This window comes from Corvus kubaryi, unplaced genomic scaffold (genome assembly GCF_017639235.1).
Source record: "Corvus kubaryi isolate FWS band 111438036 unplaced genomic scaffold, C.kubaryi_AGA036_p1.0 68, whole genome shotgun sequence".
Lineage (NCBI taxonomy): Eukaryota > Metazoa > Chordata > Aves > Passeriformes > Corvidae > Corvus > Corvus kubaryi.
Window position 1 is genome coordinate 16,832,569 of NW_024582056.1, and position 20,597 is coordinate 16,853,165.

General features: G+C 39.3%; 1 protein-coding gene across 3 annotated transcripts in view; it reads right to left on the bottom strand.

The window, feature by feature from the left end:
- The window catches only part of MOCOS (molybdenum cofactor sulfurase), a 209,777-nt gene that overhangs the window by 20,837 nt on the left and 168,343 nt on the right, over positions 1-20,597 (bottom strand). For all 3 annotated transcript variants that reach the window (XR_006019616.1, XM_042048759.1, XM_042048760.1), the window contains exons 7-10: positions 18,373-18,489; positions 15,250-15,693; positions 8,111-8,273; positions 1,489-1,570 (exon numbers count right to left, since the gene is read on the bottom strand). Coding sequence is in view for 2 of the 3 variants with exons in the window: in XM_042048759.1 (XP_041904693.1) it covers positions 1,489-1,570; positions 8,111-8,273; positions 15,250-15,693; positions 18,373-18,489 (806 nt within the window). In the remaining variant the exon portion in view is untranslated. The remainder of the gene's footprint in view (positions 1-1,488; positions 1,571-8,110; positions 8,274-15,249; positions 15,694-18,372; positions 18,490-20,597) is intronic.

Genomic DNA, 20,597 nt, shown 5'->3' on the forward strand with positions numbered 1-20,597 from the left:
CCCAGACCACAAATCCCCTCCTGCCCTACTGCAAAGCACTGCTTTCCTCATTATTTTCAGCCCTGGAGGCTCCTCTGATGAAACACTGGAAACTGGCATCAATTGCTATTGGATCTCTGAGCAGTTTCAGAGCCTCATCAATGTTGTTCACCCATCCTGCCTTACTTCCTGTCTTGTTTATTTGCTAGTTGCAGTCCACTCTGTGCAATTTGCCTTCACATCCCCTTTCTTATTCATTCTGTCCTTTCCCTCCTTCTCAGAACTCTAAGAAGTTTTCCATGAAAACTTCCAATTTGATACAATAAAAATGACACGGTCATTTATATGAAAGAAAGCTACAATAAATAGTATGGCAACAAATTTTATGCACACAGAGAGAAGGATAAGCCAGGCTATTTTACAGCCTGTAATAGATGGGCTTACCATGCGGAGGCCAGGGATGAGTCAACACTAAGGGAAGTGGGACAGATGGTTAAAACAAATGACTCTTGGGTGAATTCCACTACCTGAGGAAAATACACTTCTGAGGAAAAGATCCTCTTTATCATCTGAATAGCTAGTAGAAAAGAAGGAGAAGATAATTTTCTGCATGGCTCCATGGGGAAATTGCCAGGTCTTCTGCTGGTTTGTTTATGTGTTACTCAGAGAAGCAAATGTAGAGGGCTACAAAGAATTAGTATACCTTGGTTAAAGGAAGATATAAATCTTTAAGTGGCTCTTTTAGTTGGACTTACCAAGAGACTCATTTAAAAGAAACATAGTGAATAATGCAAATGTACTTTAGGAAGGCGCTTGATACACTGCCACTTAATGAGACTGGGGGAAGTTCTTAGAAAATATGATGGATAAACACTTAAGTTTAGGGATAGGAAATAAATTTATTCATAATGTTATATTCACTGAAGTGGTATGTCTCTTGATTAGAATTAATGTTATTTAATTTACACACCTTCAGTCATCCCAAGATTATTAAGGGGACACTGAACAACATGGGTGGTCAAAACAAAATTAAAAAGCATTGTAAATATGGAAAGCTATTTATAACTTTAGAAGGTTCTAGCAATTTTAAATCCATGCAGTATGAAATGGGCAACATTGCCAGCATCATTACTGTTAAATGAGGGAACTAAATTCAAGTCCTGCTGAGACCCCCAGTTGGCATTTGGAAGTAACTGGGGACACACCTCCTTTTCTCATGCTTGGAGCAAGTGAAAAAAAAAAAGATCTCACTCATTCAAGTGAGTACTAAGTCATTTTATTGTACCACCCTTCCTCTCCTTTTTAATTAAAAAAAAATTTTACTGTTTTCTATCAGACATGTGGGGCATGCCAACTTACTTACTTAAATAGGACCACTCTCCTGGTCCACTAAGTCAGTCATTGCTTTCCCCCATTTTTTCAAGGACTTCTGTCTTTGTGCACATCTGTTCACATCCTGAGTGTCACTACAGTGATTTTCAGCTTCAGTACCTCTCTGCTCTCACTTACCTGTGTGAACAGACTTTACTCTCACAGATCACAGTCTCTTTTCCAGTATTGTCTTCTAGTGACACAGATATTGGGTCCATGCCTAGATGGGCAGAGAGCAAGCCATATTTAAATAAAAAATTTACAAAGAATCGTAAAGTTATGAAAAAAGTTCTTATTTTTGCTCCTGTTCACAATCACAGCAGCCTGACAAACAGCAAATCAAAAAAATCCTTTTTCATTTTGTCAGAATTATATTCTCTGCCTGCAGGTGGCTCCAAAGGATAAAACAAAGCACAAAGGCTGCAGATGACCTTGGTATTCAAATCATATTAAGAAATACACAGTTTCAGCTTTGAGTAACTTCATTCTCTGTTTATCTCAGGCAATGAAACTGGCACAGAATTACTGCCTCAGCCACGGTTTCTGTTGAAAGGATGGTCCCTCTATCAAGTCAGGAGATGATGTTAAACACTGTCATGTTGGGGTTTTTTGGAATTGAGGGATTGAGTGATCTGAAAGGTGAAAGACAGAGGAGGGGGAAGAAAAAAAGAAGCACAGTCTGTTCAAAAAAAAAGAAATATACTGTGGGATAAAACTACAATAATTTGAAGACAAAATGTATGGAAAACTGCGAATGAGAGAATTATTTTCATCTATTCATCTCCAAGTTTAAACCTGGTAATGATCTATGTTACCAACTTCTCCCACATTTTTCTCATCTTGAACAGAATGAGTCAAAGAGATGGAAAGGGTACTCCAGTTTACTAGTACCAAAAAGAAAAGCTGTACTACTTTTCTTTCTGTTAGTTGAAAACAATAATCTTAACTGCAGAACAAAGTGTTTTACTGCGTGGCTGCAATGAATCCAGCTTTTCCATTATACTGCAACATATACTAACCAAGACTCTGACCCCCCATTTCCCAGGATTATAACCACACATTTTGATATTATATAATGTAAAACAAATAAGAATCAAGCTCTACCAGCTCTGTGATATGGTGAAATCAAGTTGGTTTATTTTCTTCTTAAGAGTAATGAAATGTAGCTCAGATTCATTATACTATGACTATCAACTCTGTTTCATGCACGTTTTATAAAATAGAAAGTGGTCTACTTCTTCTTTGGTTAATTATGTTAGTATACTTCATAAGTGAAGACAGAGAGGGAAAAGTTAGGTTCACTTAGGAAAATAATACATGCAATAAATGCTTTGAACTACCCTGTAACAACCTGAAAAAGAAGCCAATGTTATCATCTTATTGACTAGACTAATGCTGTTGGACTTTGAAACAATTAAACATTAGCATCATTCCTTCTGGAAGAGTTTGAAATATTTCATCCTGCACGCGCTCTTAACTGTTATATCTTTCAAATACTTTCTAAGAAAAGCACACTCACAAAATTTTTTTAAATAGAATTTCAGGGCTTTAAAAAGCCTGCTTTTATACATCAGCAAGTGTACCACATTTTTATTGAACAGTACACATTTTATAGTGATGTTTAGGTCAGTTAAACGTTGTTAATTACAATTTTATTCTATCTTTAAGGCAAAAAAATAAAGTAGAATATTGCCAGTTACTAAAATGTAAAAGCTGTCATTCTCCATGGTCATTTGCTCGATAATAAAATTCACAGATGTGCTCACAGTATTAATATAAAAAAATTCTTATCGTTATAGCTCCTATTTTCAGTCAATGAGGAAAATTAGAGATCTGTTATTTCAATAGACTGAAATATAAACTATTCATGTATATTCTTTCATCAGTGTATGCACTTAATTCCCATTATTTTTATTGGCAGTAACACATGACTATTTGAAGGCACAATAAACTCCATAAAGTGCAATTAGCTGCTCAGTTTTGCTAGCATCTTTCTACTCCAATATTTTAAAGTGCCTCCTCAACACTCAGAATTTCTCCCACTGTGCAGTGGCAAACTAATGCCCAACTTGCCAGATTAATGCTGATTGTTAGCGAAAATGGAAAGAGAGAAATTAGTCTTTTCCAGAAGCGTATTCTCAGCCAAATTCTGTTTGGCTACAGATTTGTGTAGGTCAGGAACAAGTGCAATCTGCACTCCCACGTATTTGATGGAGGAGGACAAGGATATTTCCCTTGATTCTCACTCAAGTAATAGGATTTCTGGAAATAAAGGCACTTGCTCCTGACCACCTTTAAGTTACTGGGAGCCAAACCACTAAACAGCAGTCAAGACACAAGAAGCTGTTTTTCTCCATGGGGGCTGATTCAGAGTTAGGCACACTGATTTTCTCAAAGTGGGTTCTGCGATAGCAAGGCTTTGCTACACTCTTAACATTAAATAAAATAGGAAATGCCTGTTAACAATCACATAGCCTAAGAAAATAATTCTGACAAAATTAATAAATACAGTTTCTCAAAATTAAAATCTCACTCCCTCTGCTGAATAAAAGCACAGCCAGTGAGAGAGTAGACACAAGCCCTGCCTCTCCCTCTGCTCTCACTTAACCCCTTCGTCAGGGATCTGGGAAATACCTGGAGCTCCTCAGCTGCCACGCAAGCCAACTAATTTTGCAGGCATGCCAGGGAAAGATCCTAAGCCTTCAGGCAGCTTTGGGCTTGTGTAGAGCCCCACTCTGCCATCTTTGCTACCCACAGTGGCGGCAGGATTGCACAGCTGGGTCGGTCAGGCAGCAGGCTCTGCCCTTCCACCACTGGGGGTTAGATGGGCTATGGAGACACCCAACATGCAGGGGTTAAAGAACAACCCTGAAAGGGTGTCCCAGCAGGATTCAGCAAAAGGTGTTAAAGTAGTTACTGTCACACCAAATCATGCTGACAAATTTTTCTTGGACAGAGAAGACCGAGAATATTAAGCCACATTGAAATAAAATAGCCATAAACAAATCTTCCACTAATGAAAAGTTCTAGAGGGAGAGGAAAGCATGTGCCTGGAGGGGAAGAGAGAACAGACTCATCATGTTTTAAAAGTGACACAGATAAAGTCTTCACCCATATCTAATAGTGTAATAGCAGAATGCTCTTTAAAAATGCTGTGTACTTCAGCTACGTGGGATTCGCCCCGCTCGGCTTTCGGCACTTACCAGAGGCACCTATTCCAGCAGCGCAGTAGCCTCAGGCTCTCTCTTTTGGAGAGAGGCGCCTCCAGGCAGCAAAGCGCGCTCTGGGTGGAGATGTGCGCCACAGCCTGCTCTCACAGTGAGAAAAGCACAGGTAGCAGCGGAACTGGCAGAGAAAACACAGAGGTTACAGCTCCTTGCAGAGCAGCACAGGGAGGCAGCCGGCTGGACTGCACTGGTCACCAGTCAGCTGGGAGCCACTGGGCTTGCACGTTCACCAGAGCAAGGGGATTGCAGAGATGGAAAGGACAGAGAAACTCAGCACAGGGACCGTGAGGAGAGGGGGAGGAGAGATGGAGGAAACAAAACTCATCTTGGAAAGATGCATGCTGCTGTGGCTGAGGAAAGGCGGTTTGGGTGGGTGGCATTCCACGTGAGAAATAACTCAGGAAGGAGCAAAGCAGGAAGAGACCTGGAGGAGGCTGTCAGTCAGCAGGCCAAGAGCTACAGATCTGAAATAACATCAGCCACCGACACAGGCCAGTGAAGGTTCTGAGCTGCAGAACAGCCTGCCTGGCTCAACCAAGTTCCACTGCTCCCCACTGTCTTGGGATGACCTTATGATGTGTATCCCATATCGCTGCCTATGCCCAGAAATTAATTTTTGTGCCTTTCTATGCCTCCAAACTGAGCCTGAGAGGGGGAAGGAAAAAACTGAGCAAAACTTTCTCAAAGCAGTCTGCACCTTGTTCAAGGTCACATAAAGATAGCAGGTTTTTTCCCCCAGCTGCGGCAGGGGAGCGAGGAAGCACCCGGCTTGCTGCTTTCCAGTCAGCTTTTGGCCAGTTGTTTTCAGTTTCTTGTTCTCTGGAGAGAGACTGAGAGTTAGACTTTGCTTTTCCTTCTCTGGAATTCCGGATTTTCTCCCTTTTCTACTGGACTGCTTTCAACCTCAGAGCACATCGGGAGGACTTTCCATCGGGCACAGAGGGCCTGGCCCTGGGCCAAGCCCCAGCTCCGAGGAGACCAAAGGGAGGACTTGAACACTTTCCCAGGTTTTCCTCCACAGCGAAACAGTTTATTATTTAGCCTTATTTTACTTTTCCCGTGTGTTTGGTAAATAAATAGTTTTATCTCCTTCACTTTCCTTTGAGGAAAATTTATTTTTTCCCGAACCTGGGGGGGGGGACGAGAAGGGGTGGTTGTGCCTTCTCTCAGAGGATATATTTCTAAATTTGGCCAAACTGGAACACCCACCACATGGATCACTGCTCCAGCTTCACATGAGGCATTCAGCTTCAGGGCCTACATTTGCAACCAGCTACAGACAGACTGGTGAGAGTGGCGACAAAAGCAGCAGGGATTAGCATGGGATTTTCAAGGAAACAGTCAACATTAACTTAAATTTGTCTGTCATGAAATGATTTAAGTGGGAGATATAACACGGACCCATGTTTGTGAAGGGATAAAAGAAAAAAATAAACAAACAAATAATGCATTTAGACTGCGGGTAAGAGGAAAAAAAAAAGTATTGGAACAACTTCCTACAGATTTATCTGCTCAGCACAAACAAACCCTGCTGGTTTGTATGTGCTCCCATCACTGTGCCATCTTAGGAGCAGTAAGCTCTGGAATAGACTCCCCAAGGAAAAGAGAGCCATTATCTCACTGTCAAGAACTTAAAAAAAATGCCACAGGTTGCAAGGACACCATGAGAGTAAAAAACAGTAGGACTGCTATAAAAGAGGTCCTAGACCACATCAAGGGCTAGGACTTTGGTATCTAGAGTCATTATACAAAGAATAAAATTACTTCATTCTTACACACTGGCTGTGCCAAAGCAGGCTGTAAATAAATGGCAATGACATTCCTGTTAGAGCACACTGATCAATTACTTTTGGGCAGAGAAATGATCAATTGACTTGGACAATCACTTCTGTGTGGAAATGGTGCTCACTTTCATCAAAAGGAAGGCAAATGACAGTGAAAACTCCAAAAATGACACAAAAGGTAGAATTTAAAGGAAATTTCACCCTTGCACTATGGAAAGAGATAGTAAATCTCAGTGTGAAGTGGGTACCTTGACTGTCATTTTTGTCTGAGAAAACCACTTCCTGACTCCCTGAAGTATGTCAGTACAGGTGTTATTGACAGGTGAACATAGTAAGGGGTATGCACTTGTCTGAACAAATGCTAGTAAGGAAAAAAAATGAAGAACAGACTCAGAATGGTCAGAAAGACAGAGAGATGGTAAGGAAATAAATTTCTAGAAATAATTAGTTCTGAAGCACTCGATAATTTAAAAGTTGTGGGAGAAGGCTGTCTGTGCAGCTGTACTACAAAAATCTGAGGTGCCAGGTGCTCCACATTAAATCTAAATGAATTAATGATAGATTTTCAAAGAAATAGTATGGAGGAGAGAGGGGAAAACAGCAGTGTGTGTGCCAGTGAGCAAGTCTGGAATCCCTAAGACGAGAGTAGATCGTGTTTGGGATTAGAAACACAGGAAGTAGCACATGATTAGTGGAAGTATCCAAATGTACATTTTAGAAACCTATTTCAGACAAAACGAATCAAAGAGTTGGATTTAACTCTCTGGAGAGTGCTCAGACAGTTGGACAGGTCTACAACTCTAATGTACACACAGAAAAGAGATTGTAGTTACAGATCCACTCATATGGATTTCTAATAAAGGGTGAAAAATCTGAAGATAGGTTCCCTTGTTTTGTCTAGCGGCTGAAAATGTGGGCACATGTATTATTAATGGTTAAGACACACAGGCTGAGTAAAAGTTGGACCCTGGGGAAATGATGAACATCATTCAGACACATGCAATGTCAGCATTAGTAATGACTTTGGTGGAATACAAACCTGTTCCAGTGCTCAGTGCCAATGGCACTGTTATGAAAATAAATAATTTTCACCCCTGAGTAGCAAAGGGCTTTCTGTAACACTTTACATATTGGTTTTTTTTCCCCTCATCAGAGAATAAAAAGGATTTTGATAATTCCCAGGAAGGTCAAACATCATGAAATATTTGCCTGCTAGTGCAAGTATTTAACTGAGTTAAATAATGTCTGGTCCTTATTTTAATTCATACTAATTTCCCCTGAAGACTCTACCCCTTTAATCCCACAGATGGAAGGAGGAAGAGAGATACAAAATGGGAAGGTTTTTGGCCAGGGTGTTTAATGTTAGACTTCTATTCCTACACCTTTGCAGCAATAACAATGCCTTCAGGCTATGGCATTTCATGCTATGGAGAGACATTAGTCAGTAAATTTCCACATCTGTCTGTTCTTTCTCCATCCTGGAGCATCGACTTTATGATTGCACATAGGGAGTCATTATCTACTCTCTGCCTACCCCAGCAACAAGTTAGGAACCCCCCCAGAGCTGCATATAACAGATTGGGCTTTCATTGCCCACAGCCAGCACAGAACTTGTCCCTGAAGTCCCAAGTAAGTCCCAAGTAAGCATGCACAGCATTCAGTAGTTTGGTGGGTGCATGCAGGTGTCCCTGCCTAGAAGTCTGACACCAATAAAGAAGGGAAGGAAAGGAAAGGATATTGTTTACGAACCTTCTGCCTGAATGACCATAATTTTTTGCTTCAGATCAATTGAGGGATTCACAAGACACAACCTTGGCTCCTGCTTCTGAGTCATGCAGACTCCATTCTGGTTTACAACCATCCAGTTTCGGTCATACAGCAAACCCTGGCTTCCTACCGGCCATTCTGTAACCTGGGAAGGCATTAGGAGGGGGTACAAGGGTTTAAAAAATGTTAGCTGCATTAATAAATTCATGCTGAAAAGAAAAGAGAGGGGAAAGAATCCGTTTACGACACTCATTGAAATCAGGAAAGCTTTTGCAAGCCAATGTCAGCTTTTTATGAGAGAAACCTTGATTGCAAATGAAAGATAAAGATATCACTGCACAAAGCTGACAAAACAAAATCAAATTACTCTGATTTGTTACATATTATCATACCGTTTAACAGAGCTATAAGAATAAAGAATCTCTGGAACACTCTGAAAACTGTCTTTAATTTTATACTCGTCCATTTTTAGGATCTGTTTCCCCAGCAATTTTTATTTAACTTAACAAAGTACAGAAATTTTATGGGAGTTTTATGAACTAAGGCAAAACCAAAGAAACAGCAGAAAAACTGTGAAATTCAAAATTCTGTTTTTCATAAAATGGGACCACTTTATCAATTAATCCATCTGAGAAAATCTCCACCACTGAAGCTTCTGGTTTAGCTGGGAGAATAATAGTTTCTTTAGATCCCCTAACGAAAATACACATTGTCTTCTTTGCTATCTGTTCTTCCACTACTTCTGTAACACTCTTTACATTCAATAGCCCATACAAGCATATTGTCCTTGCTTTCACATACATTTTTCTGGTGAAAAGAACATCTGTTTCTGATGCTACACAGATGGTAATCTTGAAATCCAAAAAGAGAGCAATTTTAGTAATGCCTTTGGGTGACATTAATATCTGCTTTCTTCTCCAGAATGTTAAAATATTAATACCATTCTTGTAATATAAAGCTGGCCATTTAAACATATTCTTCAGCTCACGTATGCTTTCTAGTCACAGTTGAATATGGAGAAAAGTTTACAGCTGAACTTGGCTGAATTCTTATAGAAAAGCTGAGTACATCTCACATGAATTAGCTGACAAAAGACTTTTTTGAGTAAAAGATATGTCAAGCACAGCCTGATGCTCTGAAGAAAAGCATGTCTGGAAGTACTGGTTAGATTAATTAAAAATCACATTTTTGTTTATCATATGATCAACCCAAAACTTGACAGAACCCAAAAGATCTCATTCTTAAAAACTTTTCCTGTGTTTATAAAAGCCTGCAGCAGCAGTTTGACACTGACAGTCTCACTATAGAAAGCTGGGGGCAGGCATGCTAGAACTGAAAATTTAAAGCACCAAAGCTTAACTCAAAATAATTTTGCCACAGTGCTACCAATTATATTGAATACAGAAAATGAAAAAAAAAAAAGAAAAGAAATGTGTTTTATCAACCTACTTCATTTATAATATTATTTGGCAATTTTTTTATGCAAGTGTGGATGAAAAATTCAGTGATAAATAGAAATTTTGAGTCTGACAGGGTCATCTGAAATCACATTATTCAAGTACCTCAAACTGTCAGCACCTCAGTTATGTGAACCTTTGCCCTGTCTTTTTTAGGAGAGGAAGCATAACCCTAAGACTGCAATATCAGCTGAAGAACACACTTTTGTTCTTAGTGGAAATTATTCTTTGGAGAGACCAGAATTTTTGGTTATCCTGTATAATTAGACTACAAAATGCATTTGAACAGCTGGTGATCATCTCAGAGCTGCAAGAATTTCCTGCTAACAAATCTCCCTTCCAAAAAAGAAGATCATTAATTGGTAATACATCCTCCTATGAATCCAACAGATCTTTACAGGATTTGCAAGATATAGAGAGCAGAATAAACTAAAAAAGCAGAAAAATAGAAAAAGAGCACAAAGGTTCTTAGTTCCCTATTGTAACATTCTGTTGTTTTGGTTCCACTTCAGGATAGCAATCTTATTCAGGAAATAGCTTAAGTGTTTTCTTACCCCTTCATGGAAGGCAAGAGGTTTAATGAGCAAAACAAAACCTCTCTTTAGTCAGAACTTCAGGTAGTTCTTACATGCTGACAGGCACTAAAGGGTAAGCACAGCTAACTAGGTAGCAGATATTTGGATACAATCAACACCTTCCACTCAAAATACCTCTGACAGGTCCAAACTAATGGTGACTAACTCCATGCTTCACTCACATCACAAATGTGATGCAGCACGTGACTACAGGTCCCCAGCCCATTTTTCGCCCTTCAGCTGGGTATTTGCCATTGTAATGAGAGTCACACACATACCCTGCAGCGAGTCCCTGTCCTCTCATGGATGCCCTCTGTGCACTGTCAAGTGCCCAACTCCCTCTCCACTTTTCAGTTCACTGTATTGCACATGTTGCTAGGACTCTGCTAAAGAAAGTTGCAACAACAAAATAACTGTGTGCCCTGCCTTGGATGGAGAGTCACAGACAGCTCTGAACAGCCAGAGCTGACTCGTTGCTAATACTGACACTGGAGATGAGCATGGAAGAACACACTCATTTCTTTTCTCAGCATGTAGGCCTGTGGCCTGTGCACAGCATATCCTGCCCTTATTTCAAAGAGGCTGAAGGGGTTGTTAAATGAAGTAAAATAGAGCAGGTTAGCATACGTGGCAGTGAGCAATACTGCATTGTATAGCTCGTAATGTGATTCCCTGAAGTTGCCTGGCCATCTCTGGCTCCTGAGACAAATTAAAAGTGGGAGGACAGAAGAAGAGCAGGGAGAGCATGGTTTTACTGATGGATACCGGCATACACGTTCATTCCAAGCATGGCAGGGGATGATGCATTCCAGCATCATTCAATATAAGGTCTTCTCTACCTGTCACAAGGATCATTGCATAATACAGCCAATACTTGGGATTGTCCTATCTGCTTTAGTCCACCTTTTCTTATCACAAAATAAAAATATCCACCGCAAAAACAGGTGGGGTTGTTTGGTTGTTTTGTTTTATTTCAGAATTTTCTGTAAAACATTTTGGGCTGCATTTCTCCCATAGTAACGGGAGTAACGTCACCATGAAGGCTACCACAGTTTTTGAACACATTAAAGGAATCACTAAAAAGGCTTTAAATTATCTAAGTTTAAAAATATTAGTGGTCTTACATACACTTTATCCACTGATCACTAGGAATTTGCATTGTATTTTAAATTAAAAGCTAGTTTGTCTTCTCTGTTGAGATGCAATTTTTTATACTCTGAAATCTACTGCAAGAATAATAAAGTTATTAATTAGTTATTAGTTTAAATTCCTAAACTCTTTCACTAGGCACATTGCATTATATAATTATGCAAAAGTCATTGACATGAGAGATGTTCCTGTTTAAAAATGCATGTTTAAAACACATTTTTATGTTGGAAAAAAGAAAGTGGTCTGGGATAGAGGTTACTCCTCTGCTTTTCTCCATTAAATAAAATAATTGTAGGGAAGAGAAAACACATTTGAGAAGTTGAGTTAGAATATTCTGCCCTCTGCTTCCTGCACCATGTGTACAAAATCCATGGGACAACTGTGGATAGGGATTGTCCTGTGGCCAGGAACAATCTATAAAATGCTGCAGAAACCACCCGACCTGCAGTGAGCTGACAATCTTCATGCCAAGTTTCATCCTCCCAGCTGCCAAAGCACCCTGCACTCTCATTTTCTCTGGAGGTCAAGAACCTCTCATATTAAACCACTTAGAATAGAACAGAGAAATCAGAGTTTAGGAGAGGAGGAGATTATGTGACTCTAAAGAGGAGATCAAACAGCTGTGAGTTTGCACTCACATCCTCCTCAAGTTTGTCCTCCTGCCACTAATCATCTATCCTGCAACCAGCAAATCCGTGGGCAGATTTCACTGGCAGATGGGCTGGGTCCTGCACACATGGTTAGGTGGAATTTTCCACTGCGCATATTATTTTAGGAAAACTCAAGTGATAATGTAGTTACAATAAAGCCTAGTTACTACACATGCTAAAGATCTGACCTCCCATACCAGCTGGAGGCCTGCACTTGAACCTACAGATCTATGGGCTTCCGGTCTCAAGTATCAAAGTATCACAAGGTGAATGAATTTTCTATAGCTCAGTATTTGAAGCACTTTTACCTTCTCACATCGGCTAGCTGAGAGTTACCCTATAACTGATAAACATGGAGATCAAATTTTTAATTGGGAAAATACTGTTCTAAATTTCCAGGAACTACAAAGCATCTAAAGCTATTTGAGATTTAGAACAAGACACTGAATTTCAATTCTTGGATTCCAATCAAAGACTAAAGAAACTACAAGCCACATGATTACTACTTCAGAAGTTTATGAGTTTCCTGAAGTAAGGAGATAATATAATGCTGAGTGTGAAGTCTGTATGAAAAAGACCACTAAACAAATGGCAAAAGAATAGTTTTGCATATGATTCAGTCTTTTCAAGTTAAAGACTTAAGATTCTGGTATAATCAATATTTTAGAAGGCAAAATGATTTTCAGGATTTGATTCCATTTAATTGTGGTAATCTTTCCTCTCTAGCATGCCTTGCTTCAAACTCCAGTCCATGTGGCATGCATTGTTTTCCTGTTTCAAGGTTATACAGGCTGAAGTTTCAGTAATGACATATAAAGACATATATGTATATATGGCAGCCATGGCTTCCTATTCTACTCTTACCCATTGGGAAGAGACTAAGCCACTTGGTGATTTAGAATGGGATTAACTGAGTTTTAAAGTTCATTTTACAAATGGTGGTCTGTAAGTTGGCATTTTTACCTCTTCTATAGGCAGACAATGAAATTGGCAGATCTTTCACATACTGGCTATAAACATATGACAGGTCTAGAAATGCCAGTCAGACTTTTGGGAAGAAAAATCATGAAGAAAGTCTGGTGGACAGGAAGACGGTCACAAAAGCAAACATATTTTTTGTGGGGATTTACTTCAATATGAAAAAACCCATGAAAGTTAAAATACTCTTTTGACTTCAATTCCTGGCCTGGTGTCCCAATGCAGTAAAAGCTCTTTCCCAGTGGATTTGTTTGGTCAACTTCTACTGTGCTTTCATATGTCCTCATGTATCTCCTATGAACCACATGGAAACCATGTGGAAATGCAAAAAATTAATTTTTAAGAAGACGAGGGGAAGAGCTAAATGCTCTTTATAGTGAAATTCGAGTCCCTTCCAATACCTTACACTAAATCCAGTATTTATTTAAATTTCTGTTACTCTTTGGCAATACAGGCTCTAACAGTACTTAGATTACAGTGTTCTAATGGAGCTGAGGCTTTGTCATAAAAACAAAATCAAAACAGACTTCAAAAATTACTCTAGACATGCAAAATTAAACCTCATAATGTAGTTGCAGTTTTTATATCTATTTTTAAATTATTCAGATCAGCTAGTGTTAGCTGCATAATCCAAGTTGCCTTGGATTCCTCTTGCAGGCAATGAAAAGAAACAGAAATATCCAGGAACAATTTATTTCTTCTACTGCAGATGCCTATTGTACGATAAAATAAAATAAATAGCATATATAATAAATAAATTAAATAAACAAATAAATAAATAAATAAAAAGCAGGTATCCATCTCTCACTGCTTACAGAACAGTGTCTAACTTGTAGAGGTGGAAGCTGAGGTAAGGTGAGCCCTGTTTTCACTCTGGGCCCATTAACACATGCCTGGCACAAGCACTATGCATGAGGCATGGGGATTTCCTCCCCCCATATAGAATTCCAGTCCTGTTTGCCAGAGAGTACCAGGTTTGTGTGAATTTATCACCTAGAGCTGTTTCCCCTCATAGAGCTTGAAGAGGAGAAACCCAGCTCAGCTTGTGGGGAAACATAAGCTTTCTTTCATGCTGAGGTATGTCTTACCTGCTCCTGGGCACAATCACTTCAAAGCCTTCCCAGTGCTGAATGTTGTGGCATGTATCTCACAACACCAGCCTGCATGTCAAAAATAGAATTTAACCCAAAGGCATCTGAATACTGCCAACGTATTTCAGCAACTTCTATACTGGGCTTCTGTAATACAGCTATAAAAACTGCAACACTTAAACAAAGGTTAAAAAATTTTCACATGAAATGGGCAATTAATTTGATTTTCTAAACAGTTTGATCTAGTAGGAGGTTAATAAGGGGTGGAAATAGTTTTTTCGAGTCTCATTTAATGCTCAGGATTGTGCCTCTGAATTAAAGACATCATAAGCCAACCCAAGTTTAAAAATACAGATGTTTTGCTGATCATTTAATAGTGTTTAATTGCCCAACCTCTCTGCATTGAGAAAGAAAAAAACCAAAACATGATCAAATCAGCTGAAAAACCCTATTTGAAATGCAGGGGATTCATCATTGGATTTGACCCCAATTTTCTCTCAGATGTTAGACACTGACCTACACCAGTAAGTTTTCGCAGAGAAAGTTATACCATTATTGATATTCATGAAATCACTTCCCAGTATGGTACTAAGCAGAGCGACATTCTAGGTCATGTGTGGGCCATGCACCTATTTCATCATGCATTATTTAAAAAGAAAAAAAAAGTCACAGCTAAGGTGATGATATTATTAACTTGGTAAAAAAGCAATTAAAATTTTCAAAGAGTGAACTTTCAAATAGTGCAGCAACACTTAAATGTCATATTTCTGTTGCAAATGTATTTTTAATGATAACATTTCTTTGTAATGTAAATCAGCCGCCTCTCAATTATAACATGTTAATCAAGGTATTTCTCAATTGCTGCCTACCCATCAATGCCTACGAGTCCATCAGATGTCATTCTGTAAAAGCATACTAATTATTTGATTATATTTTAGTCAAGTTTTGCAAAACCAACTATTTTCTTCAAGACAGCATATTATGTGCAGATTTGCCTGTTGTGGGGGAGGGGAGAACAGAAGACACATCCCCCTGCCCTGTACCTTCAGCCCAATTGAAAATCCTTCAAGGTAGCCTAACATGTAGGACTTGATCCCAGAAACTGGAAAAAAGGAAGCATGGGTACCCACACACTGCTTCCTACTATCTCATGCACGTGTGTCTGAGGAAAAACAAAAGGCTGAGCTGAACAAATGCTTCCAAATAGTTCAAAGCACGTACCTCAAATGCAGAGCAGGATTTGATTGGGTAGAGGTAAATTTTGGTGACAGTGATGGGCTTGCCACCTTTCCTACATGTTGGCACTGCAGTCTCAGAAACAGCTGCCCTTATGCTTTCTGCCTCAGGCTCCAGTGGCTGCCAGCTGCCAGTTGTCTCTGTCTCAGATGGATTATTCCTGAGTTCTCCGTCCGAGACTTGCAGTATTGGAGACAATTTATCTGCACTGTTAAAAGAAAGGTGCTCATCTGGAACAGACTCTGTCATCAGCTTTGTAACAGACTGGAAAGGAATCTCAGCATCCGATTTGGAGAGTCTGGTGGCTATGATGAAATTCAAAAATGTCTGTGCATCTTCAAAAGAAGACATGTAGCCAAAGGATATTCTCACAGAACCAGTGGGACGTCCATCGACTAGGTCTATATTATCTCCACAGACATGGCCAGCCTAGTTTGAAGGAGGAAGAAAACCAGAGAGCTGTCATGAAGTTTGCTTTATTTCTCTCTAACTTTACCTAGTTATTAGTGAGTATCTTAATTCTAACCCAAAAAACTATTGTAAAAAATACAAGATTAACTCATCAATACAGAAAGAAAATGGAGAAAAACCCCACAATCATCTTATGATTTACTCAGACTCTGAAGAAAATAATTTTGAGCTGCTTGTCATATCCTACTCTAGGGGAAGAGATACTTCTCAAGACATATCAAGAATCCCTAAAAGGTTGTATGTCCCATGATTGTTATCTAGGACAATCCCCAGGCATATTCCAGTCTCACCTGCCTAGTTCACTGGGATTTAAACTGTGATATTATGTTCAGATAAGTGAACAAAGCATGAGACAGATGATTTTTCTGGGGCAGTTTTCTTGATATTCACTGTCAGAAGAGTTCCATTTTATACCATCAGTGGCTTATTCATGGCTTGCGTTAAACAGTCCAAACAGCAGAGAACTAACTCATCTGGGATGTCAGCAAAGCAAAGACTTGAATCTAGAGCTCAGACATCCAAAGTGACATTGGAATACTCATCATGTCTGTCTTGTTGATCCAGTCAACTCATTGCTTTTAGGATGGAGAGAACTAGTCTTTCCTCTAACACTTCCTCCTTTGAAGAGCACAAGTTTCCACTTGAAAAACTTTTGCTGAAAAATTCCTTGATTGCCCTATAGTGACCTCCATGAAGATACACATGTTAATATGTCTCTCATACAAGACTCTACGGAAAACTCTCCCTTAAGAGCAAAAGTTTCTCATTCTTTAAGTGAGTCAGTGAGTGCTGCCACTCACCACCAGTGAAGCAAGCTAGAGTCCATCCATTTAATATCTGCTCACCAATGGACATAGGATTTAGTCCTAACTCAGCATCCTATTCCCTAAGTGCAGCAGCTGTTGGGTTTTTTCCTCAGAATTTAATTTATTTACACATTTCTGTTACATTAAAAATGGAAGTGTGAATAGTTTATTTACATGAGGCCTTTCCTTAAGAAGAAATGTCACAGTACAGTGAACACAGATGCCATTTATGCAAGGAGAAATAAAAACCCTACATCTATGTCAAAGCATGCAACACAGTAGTAAATATTTTAATGCAGTGTGATGTAGGTTTTATCCTTGACAACAGAGCAGAATCAACATTTGCAAAATTAGGTTGCATCTGTTAATATACCCTTCTGTAACCCTTCTGCCAAGTATTGCTTGATTGACTGAGGAGAGAGGTTCCTACTGTGCAAATAAGTGAACGAGCTCCTACATAACATTCTAAGAAAACTAACCACACTTCTCCAGGGACCCTTGAGGACAGAAAGTCCTCCCTCACAGCCATTTTATCATGTAAATCTTCATCAGGGAAGGAAGAATACAGACAGCGCCCTGGGAAAATGTGAAACTGAAGTATATGTGCAAATGATGTGATAAAAGATGCCTTCCTCTATGCAGTAATGTTGTCAATAACTCATCCTGATCTTTCTCAAGGCACTGATGGGAATGGAATGTCCCAAAAAAATGACTGTGTAACTGTACCACCTCTTTATACAACCTTTGGCAGATTAAGTGTCTCTCCATAAATTTAACTTTGGCCTATCCCCATGTAAATGATACAGATCTAAAAGAAGTCACTCACTCCTTAGCAAAATCCTCCTTGTACAAGGAGACCTAAGAGCATTGCAGGTAGTTATTTGGCATTTTTCACTTCAGTAGAAGGGTAGGCTTTTTTTTGCTTTCTCAGAGGCGAGAGCTTCCATGGTAAATCAAATCACCATTTTGCCCAGGAAGTTTTTAAAGAACTGCAGCAGCCTTTAAGTACTTGTGCTATCAGTCCTGCATGTAAATGTGTTTGCAAAATTATCTATATGTCTCTGTGAATTTATGAGGGAGCTATAATATGATTACAGCCATTAGATTTTTCTTTTTTTACCTTTTGAAGAACACCATTAATAAAATTTTTGATTGTTCTGAATTAATTTACTGTAATTTCAAACTCCGACAAATATGCCGACAGGAAGCCTCCTCCACTTCACTGTAATACATCCTGCTATATATCTTTTAATGATAGCTTATGGAAAACATTAGTAATCTTGAAAACAGTCTTTACACTCATATTCTAACAACCTAACACACCAGTAACCTAAGTAGATGCCATCTAAATTTACTTCATTCTCTGAGATTCACTGTGTATTTGCCTTTATTGTTTCCTGTCCAGTTTGCACATGTATTTTAAACTGTAACACCCAAGACCAATAGGTCTACACGACTTGAACATTATTATGTACAACATTTAATTAAGCATACTTAAAGAAAAATATGAGAGGAATTGTCCAGGAACTTCTGTTCTTCTGGAAGTCTGGATGTCATGCAATTCCAAAACCAAAAAGAAGCCCCAATTTCCTATTTTCCAATGAAATAATAACAAGCAACACATACTTCTCTGGGTCCATCAAATGATTTTTGTTTCAATACCTTATTTCAATGAACTGAATTTCAGTTAATTTAGTTCTTTAACAAGGCAAGTGATTTTAAAGTTCATAGAAAGCAAATCAAATTTGTAAAGTCACAGAGACTCAAAACTGTGGGACATGATACACTTACTTTAGCTTTTAAATTTTTCTAATCAGATGTAGAAACTAACCTGCAGGTTCCTTTGGATGTCCTCATTGCTTATGTCCAAATGCATCTGGCAGGCTCCCGTGTTACAGAAACAGCCTGTGCGAACATGTATGTTGTGGAGACTGGCCATGCTGTCCACCTTCCCAATTCAGCAGAAGATACAGGAGAAGAAAGAAAAATAGACATTTTAAAGTTGTGGTCAACAAGATACAATGTTTTAAAGGTAGAAATCAATGGAGGTAAATGGTGTCTCTAAACAATTAACTTACTGTCGCTTTTACCCTTCACATACAGATTTAGTATTTTTCAACTTTGTTATTTCAGCTAGAAGAACACAGTGGTAGAAGCAGAGATGTCTACCTTAGCACTGAGAGACTACTACACACAAAACACCCATTCAGGTCTCGATCCTGTAAATGCCAGTACATCTGCTGAATTTTCAATCTGTGAACAGGTTTATTCACATCAGTACTGCTCATTACAGACCTGCAGCCAGGTGTTACTCGGTGTCTTGACAGAGCCACCACCTGCAGCTGCATCTGAAGAGACTGAAGAGAATCCTGGGGCACCTTTTCAGGTAGCTAAAGAAAAGCTTGTGCTCCAAGAATCTGAAAATGTAAGTCCTCATTATAGAAACTGAGGGCATCTGTGGGATTTTGGCACCCAAGTGCCGGAAGGATCAGCCCCTCAGTAAGCAATAGCATCTGCCAGGACAGGGAATGAACTGGAATGTCTCCTTGTGTCTGGCACATACAACCCCCCAATCTACCAAGTCCCTGGTGCATTTCTTCCTTGTGCTGTTAGGTATTACACCACTTCTTCATCATCCCATATAAATAATGAATGGGCAGAAATACAATACTTGATGACAAACTAGCATGAATAAATGATGGGAAGGAATGAAAATGATGTGCAAAGAGAACAGAAGAACATGCTCATATGTGCCTCAGAAGGAGACATATATATGCATGCACTGGGAGGACAGCACTGCAAGGGATACGGATTGTCAGGGTTTCATAGCACAGCGCATGGCAAGCGCACCACAGGGATCCTCTTAGCACAGCTAAGAAACCATGGAAGCTCACTGCAGGGACCTGGAAATGCTTTATATTGATTTCAAAAAGCAACAGCTGCAGCTGATAAGATTCGTTGAGCTAACACCAGTTATTTGGAAAAATGATAAACATTCCTGGTGAAGACTGCAAGAAAGGACAGCCAAATGCATGAAATCTGACCCCATCTGTACCACAGGCTCCCAGAACAACCTTGCACAACTTGCATTAACCCCTCTCTGCTTCTGCTCCTTTTCTATGGAAGGAGAGCTGAGAGCTCTGTGAATGACCACCCTGCAGATTCAGGAGACTCCACTGTACCACTGACAGAATCCTCCATGCACGAAGCTCTGGCTCAGCTGGATGCACAGCAACAGCTCAGCCTAAAGGGGCAGGAAAGGGAGTGTCAACCAACTCATACTAACCACTTTCCTAACTGTGAGCTCTTGCTTAGTCTGAGGTATCAGTATAAATGTTCAACATAGCTTCTGTAGCTGGCTAAACCTCTACTGGCTTTTATTATTTTTAACATAAATTCCCTCTGCACAGGATAATGGCCCAGTACATATACCAAACACTTTCTGGTATAATTCCATCTATCCTCTGTCTTGACATATCAATCTTCTATCTTCTGACATCTCTAACTGTGTAAGGTGCCAAGCACCTTTAAAGTCACTATCTCAGCATCTGGAAAAGCCAAGCATTCTGTAAGAGCTTACTCCATGCTGAAGTAATTCAACCTAAATAGTATTTAGCCCTGCTAAAAGCAGTTCAAACAGAGTTGTTATTCTTTTTTCATGTGTGGGGCACAAGGGTGTCAGCACAAAAATGTGCTGTATCTACAAAGACTCTACATTGCTGTAGTGCACAAGTTCTCAAGTTCACATTTAAATATGTTCTGCACCACCAGTTCAGTTCAAATTTGTTCAGTTCTCCAACAGAGATATAATCAAAATAACTCCATATATACAGACTTGGAAAGCAGAGAATACAATTAGCTCCAAGATCCCTGTTGATGATTAATGCCTTGGAGAATATCTTGTGTTTAAAGCACGTTTCTAAATTGAAGTTTTAGTAAAAGGCATCTGTTGAGAGAGACTGTTGTAGTGTCTCTAGCTTTGTTTTGTCAGAAGACTTCAATATGGGAACAGTGACATTTTCTTGACGTCTTTTTTCATTTAGATGAGAACAGTTG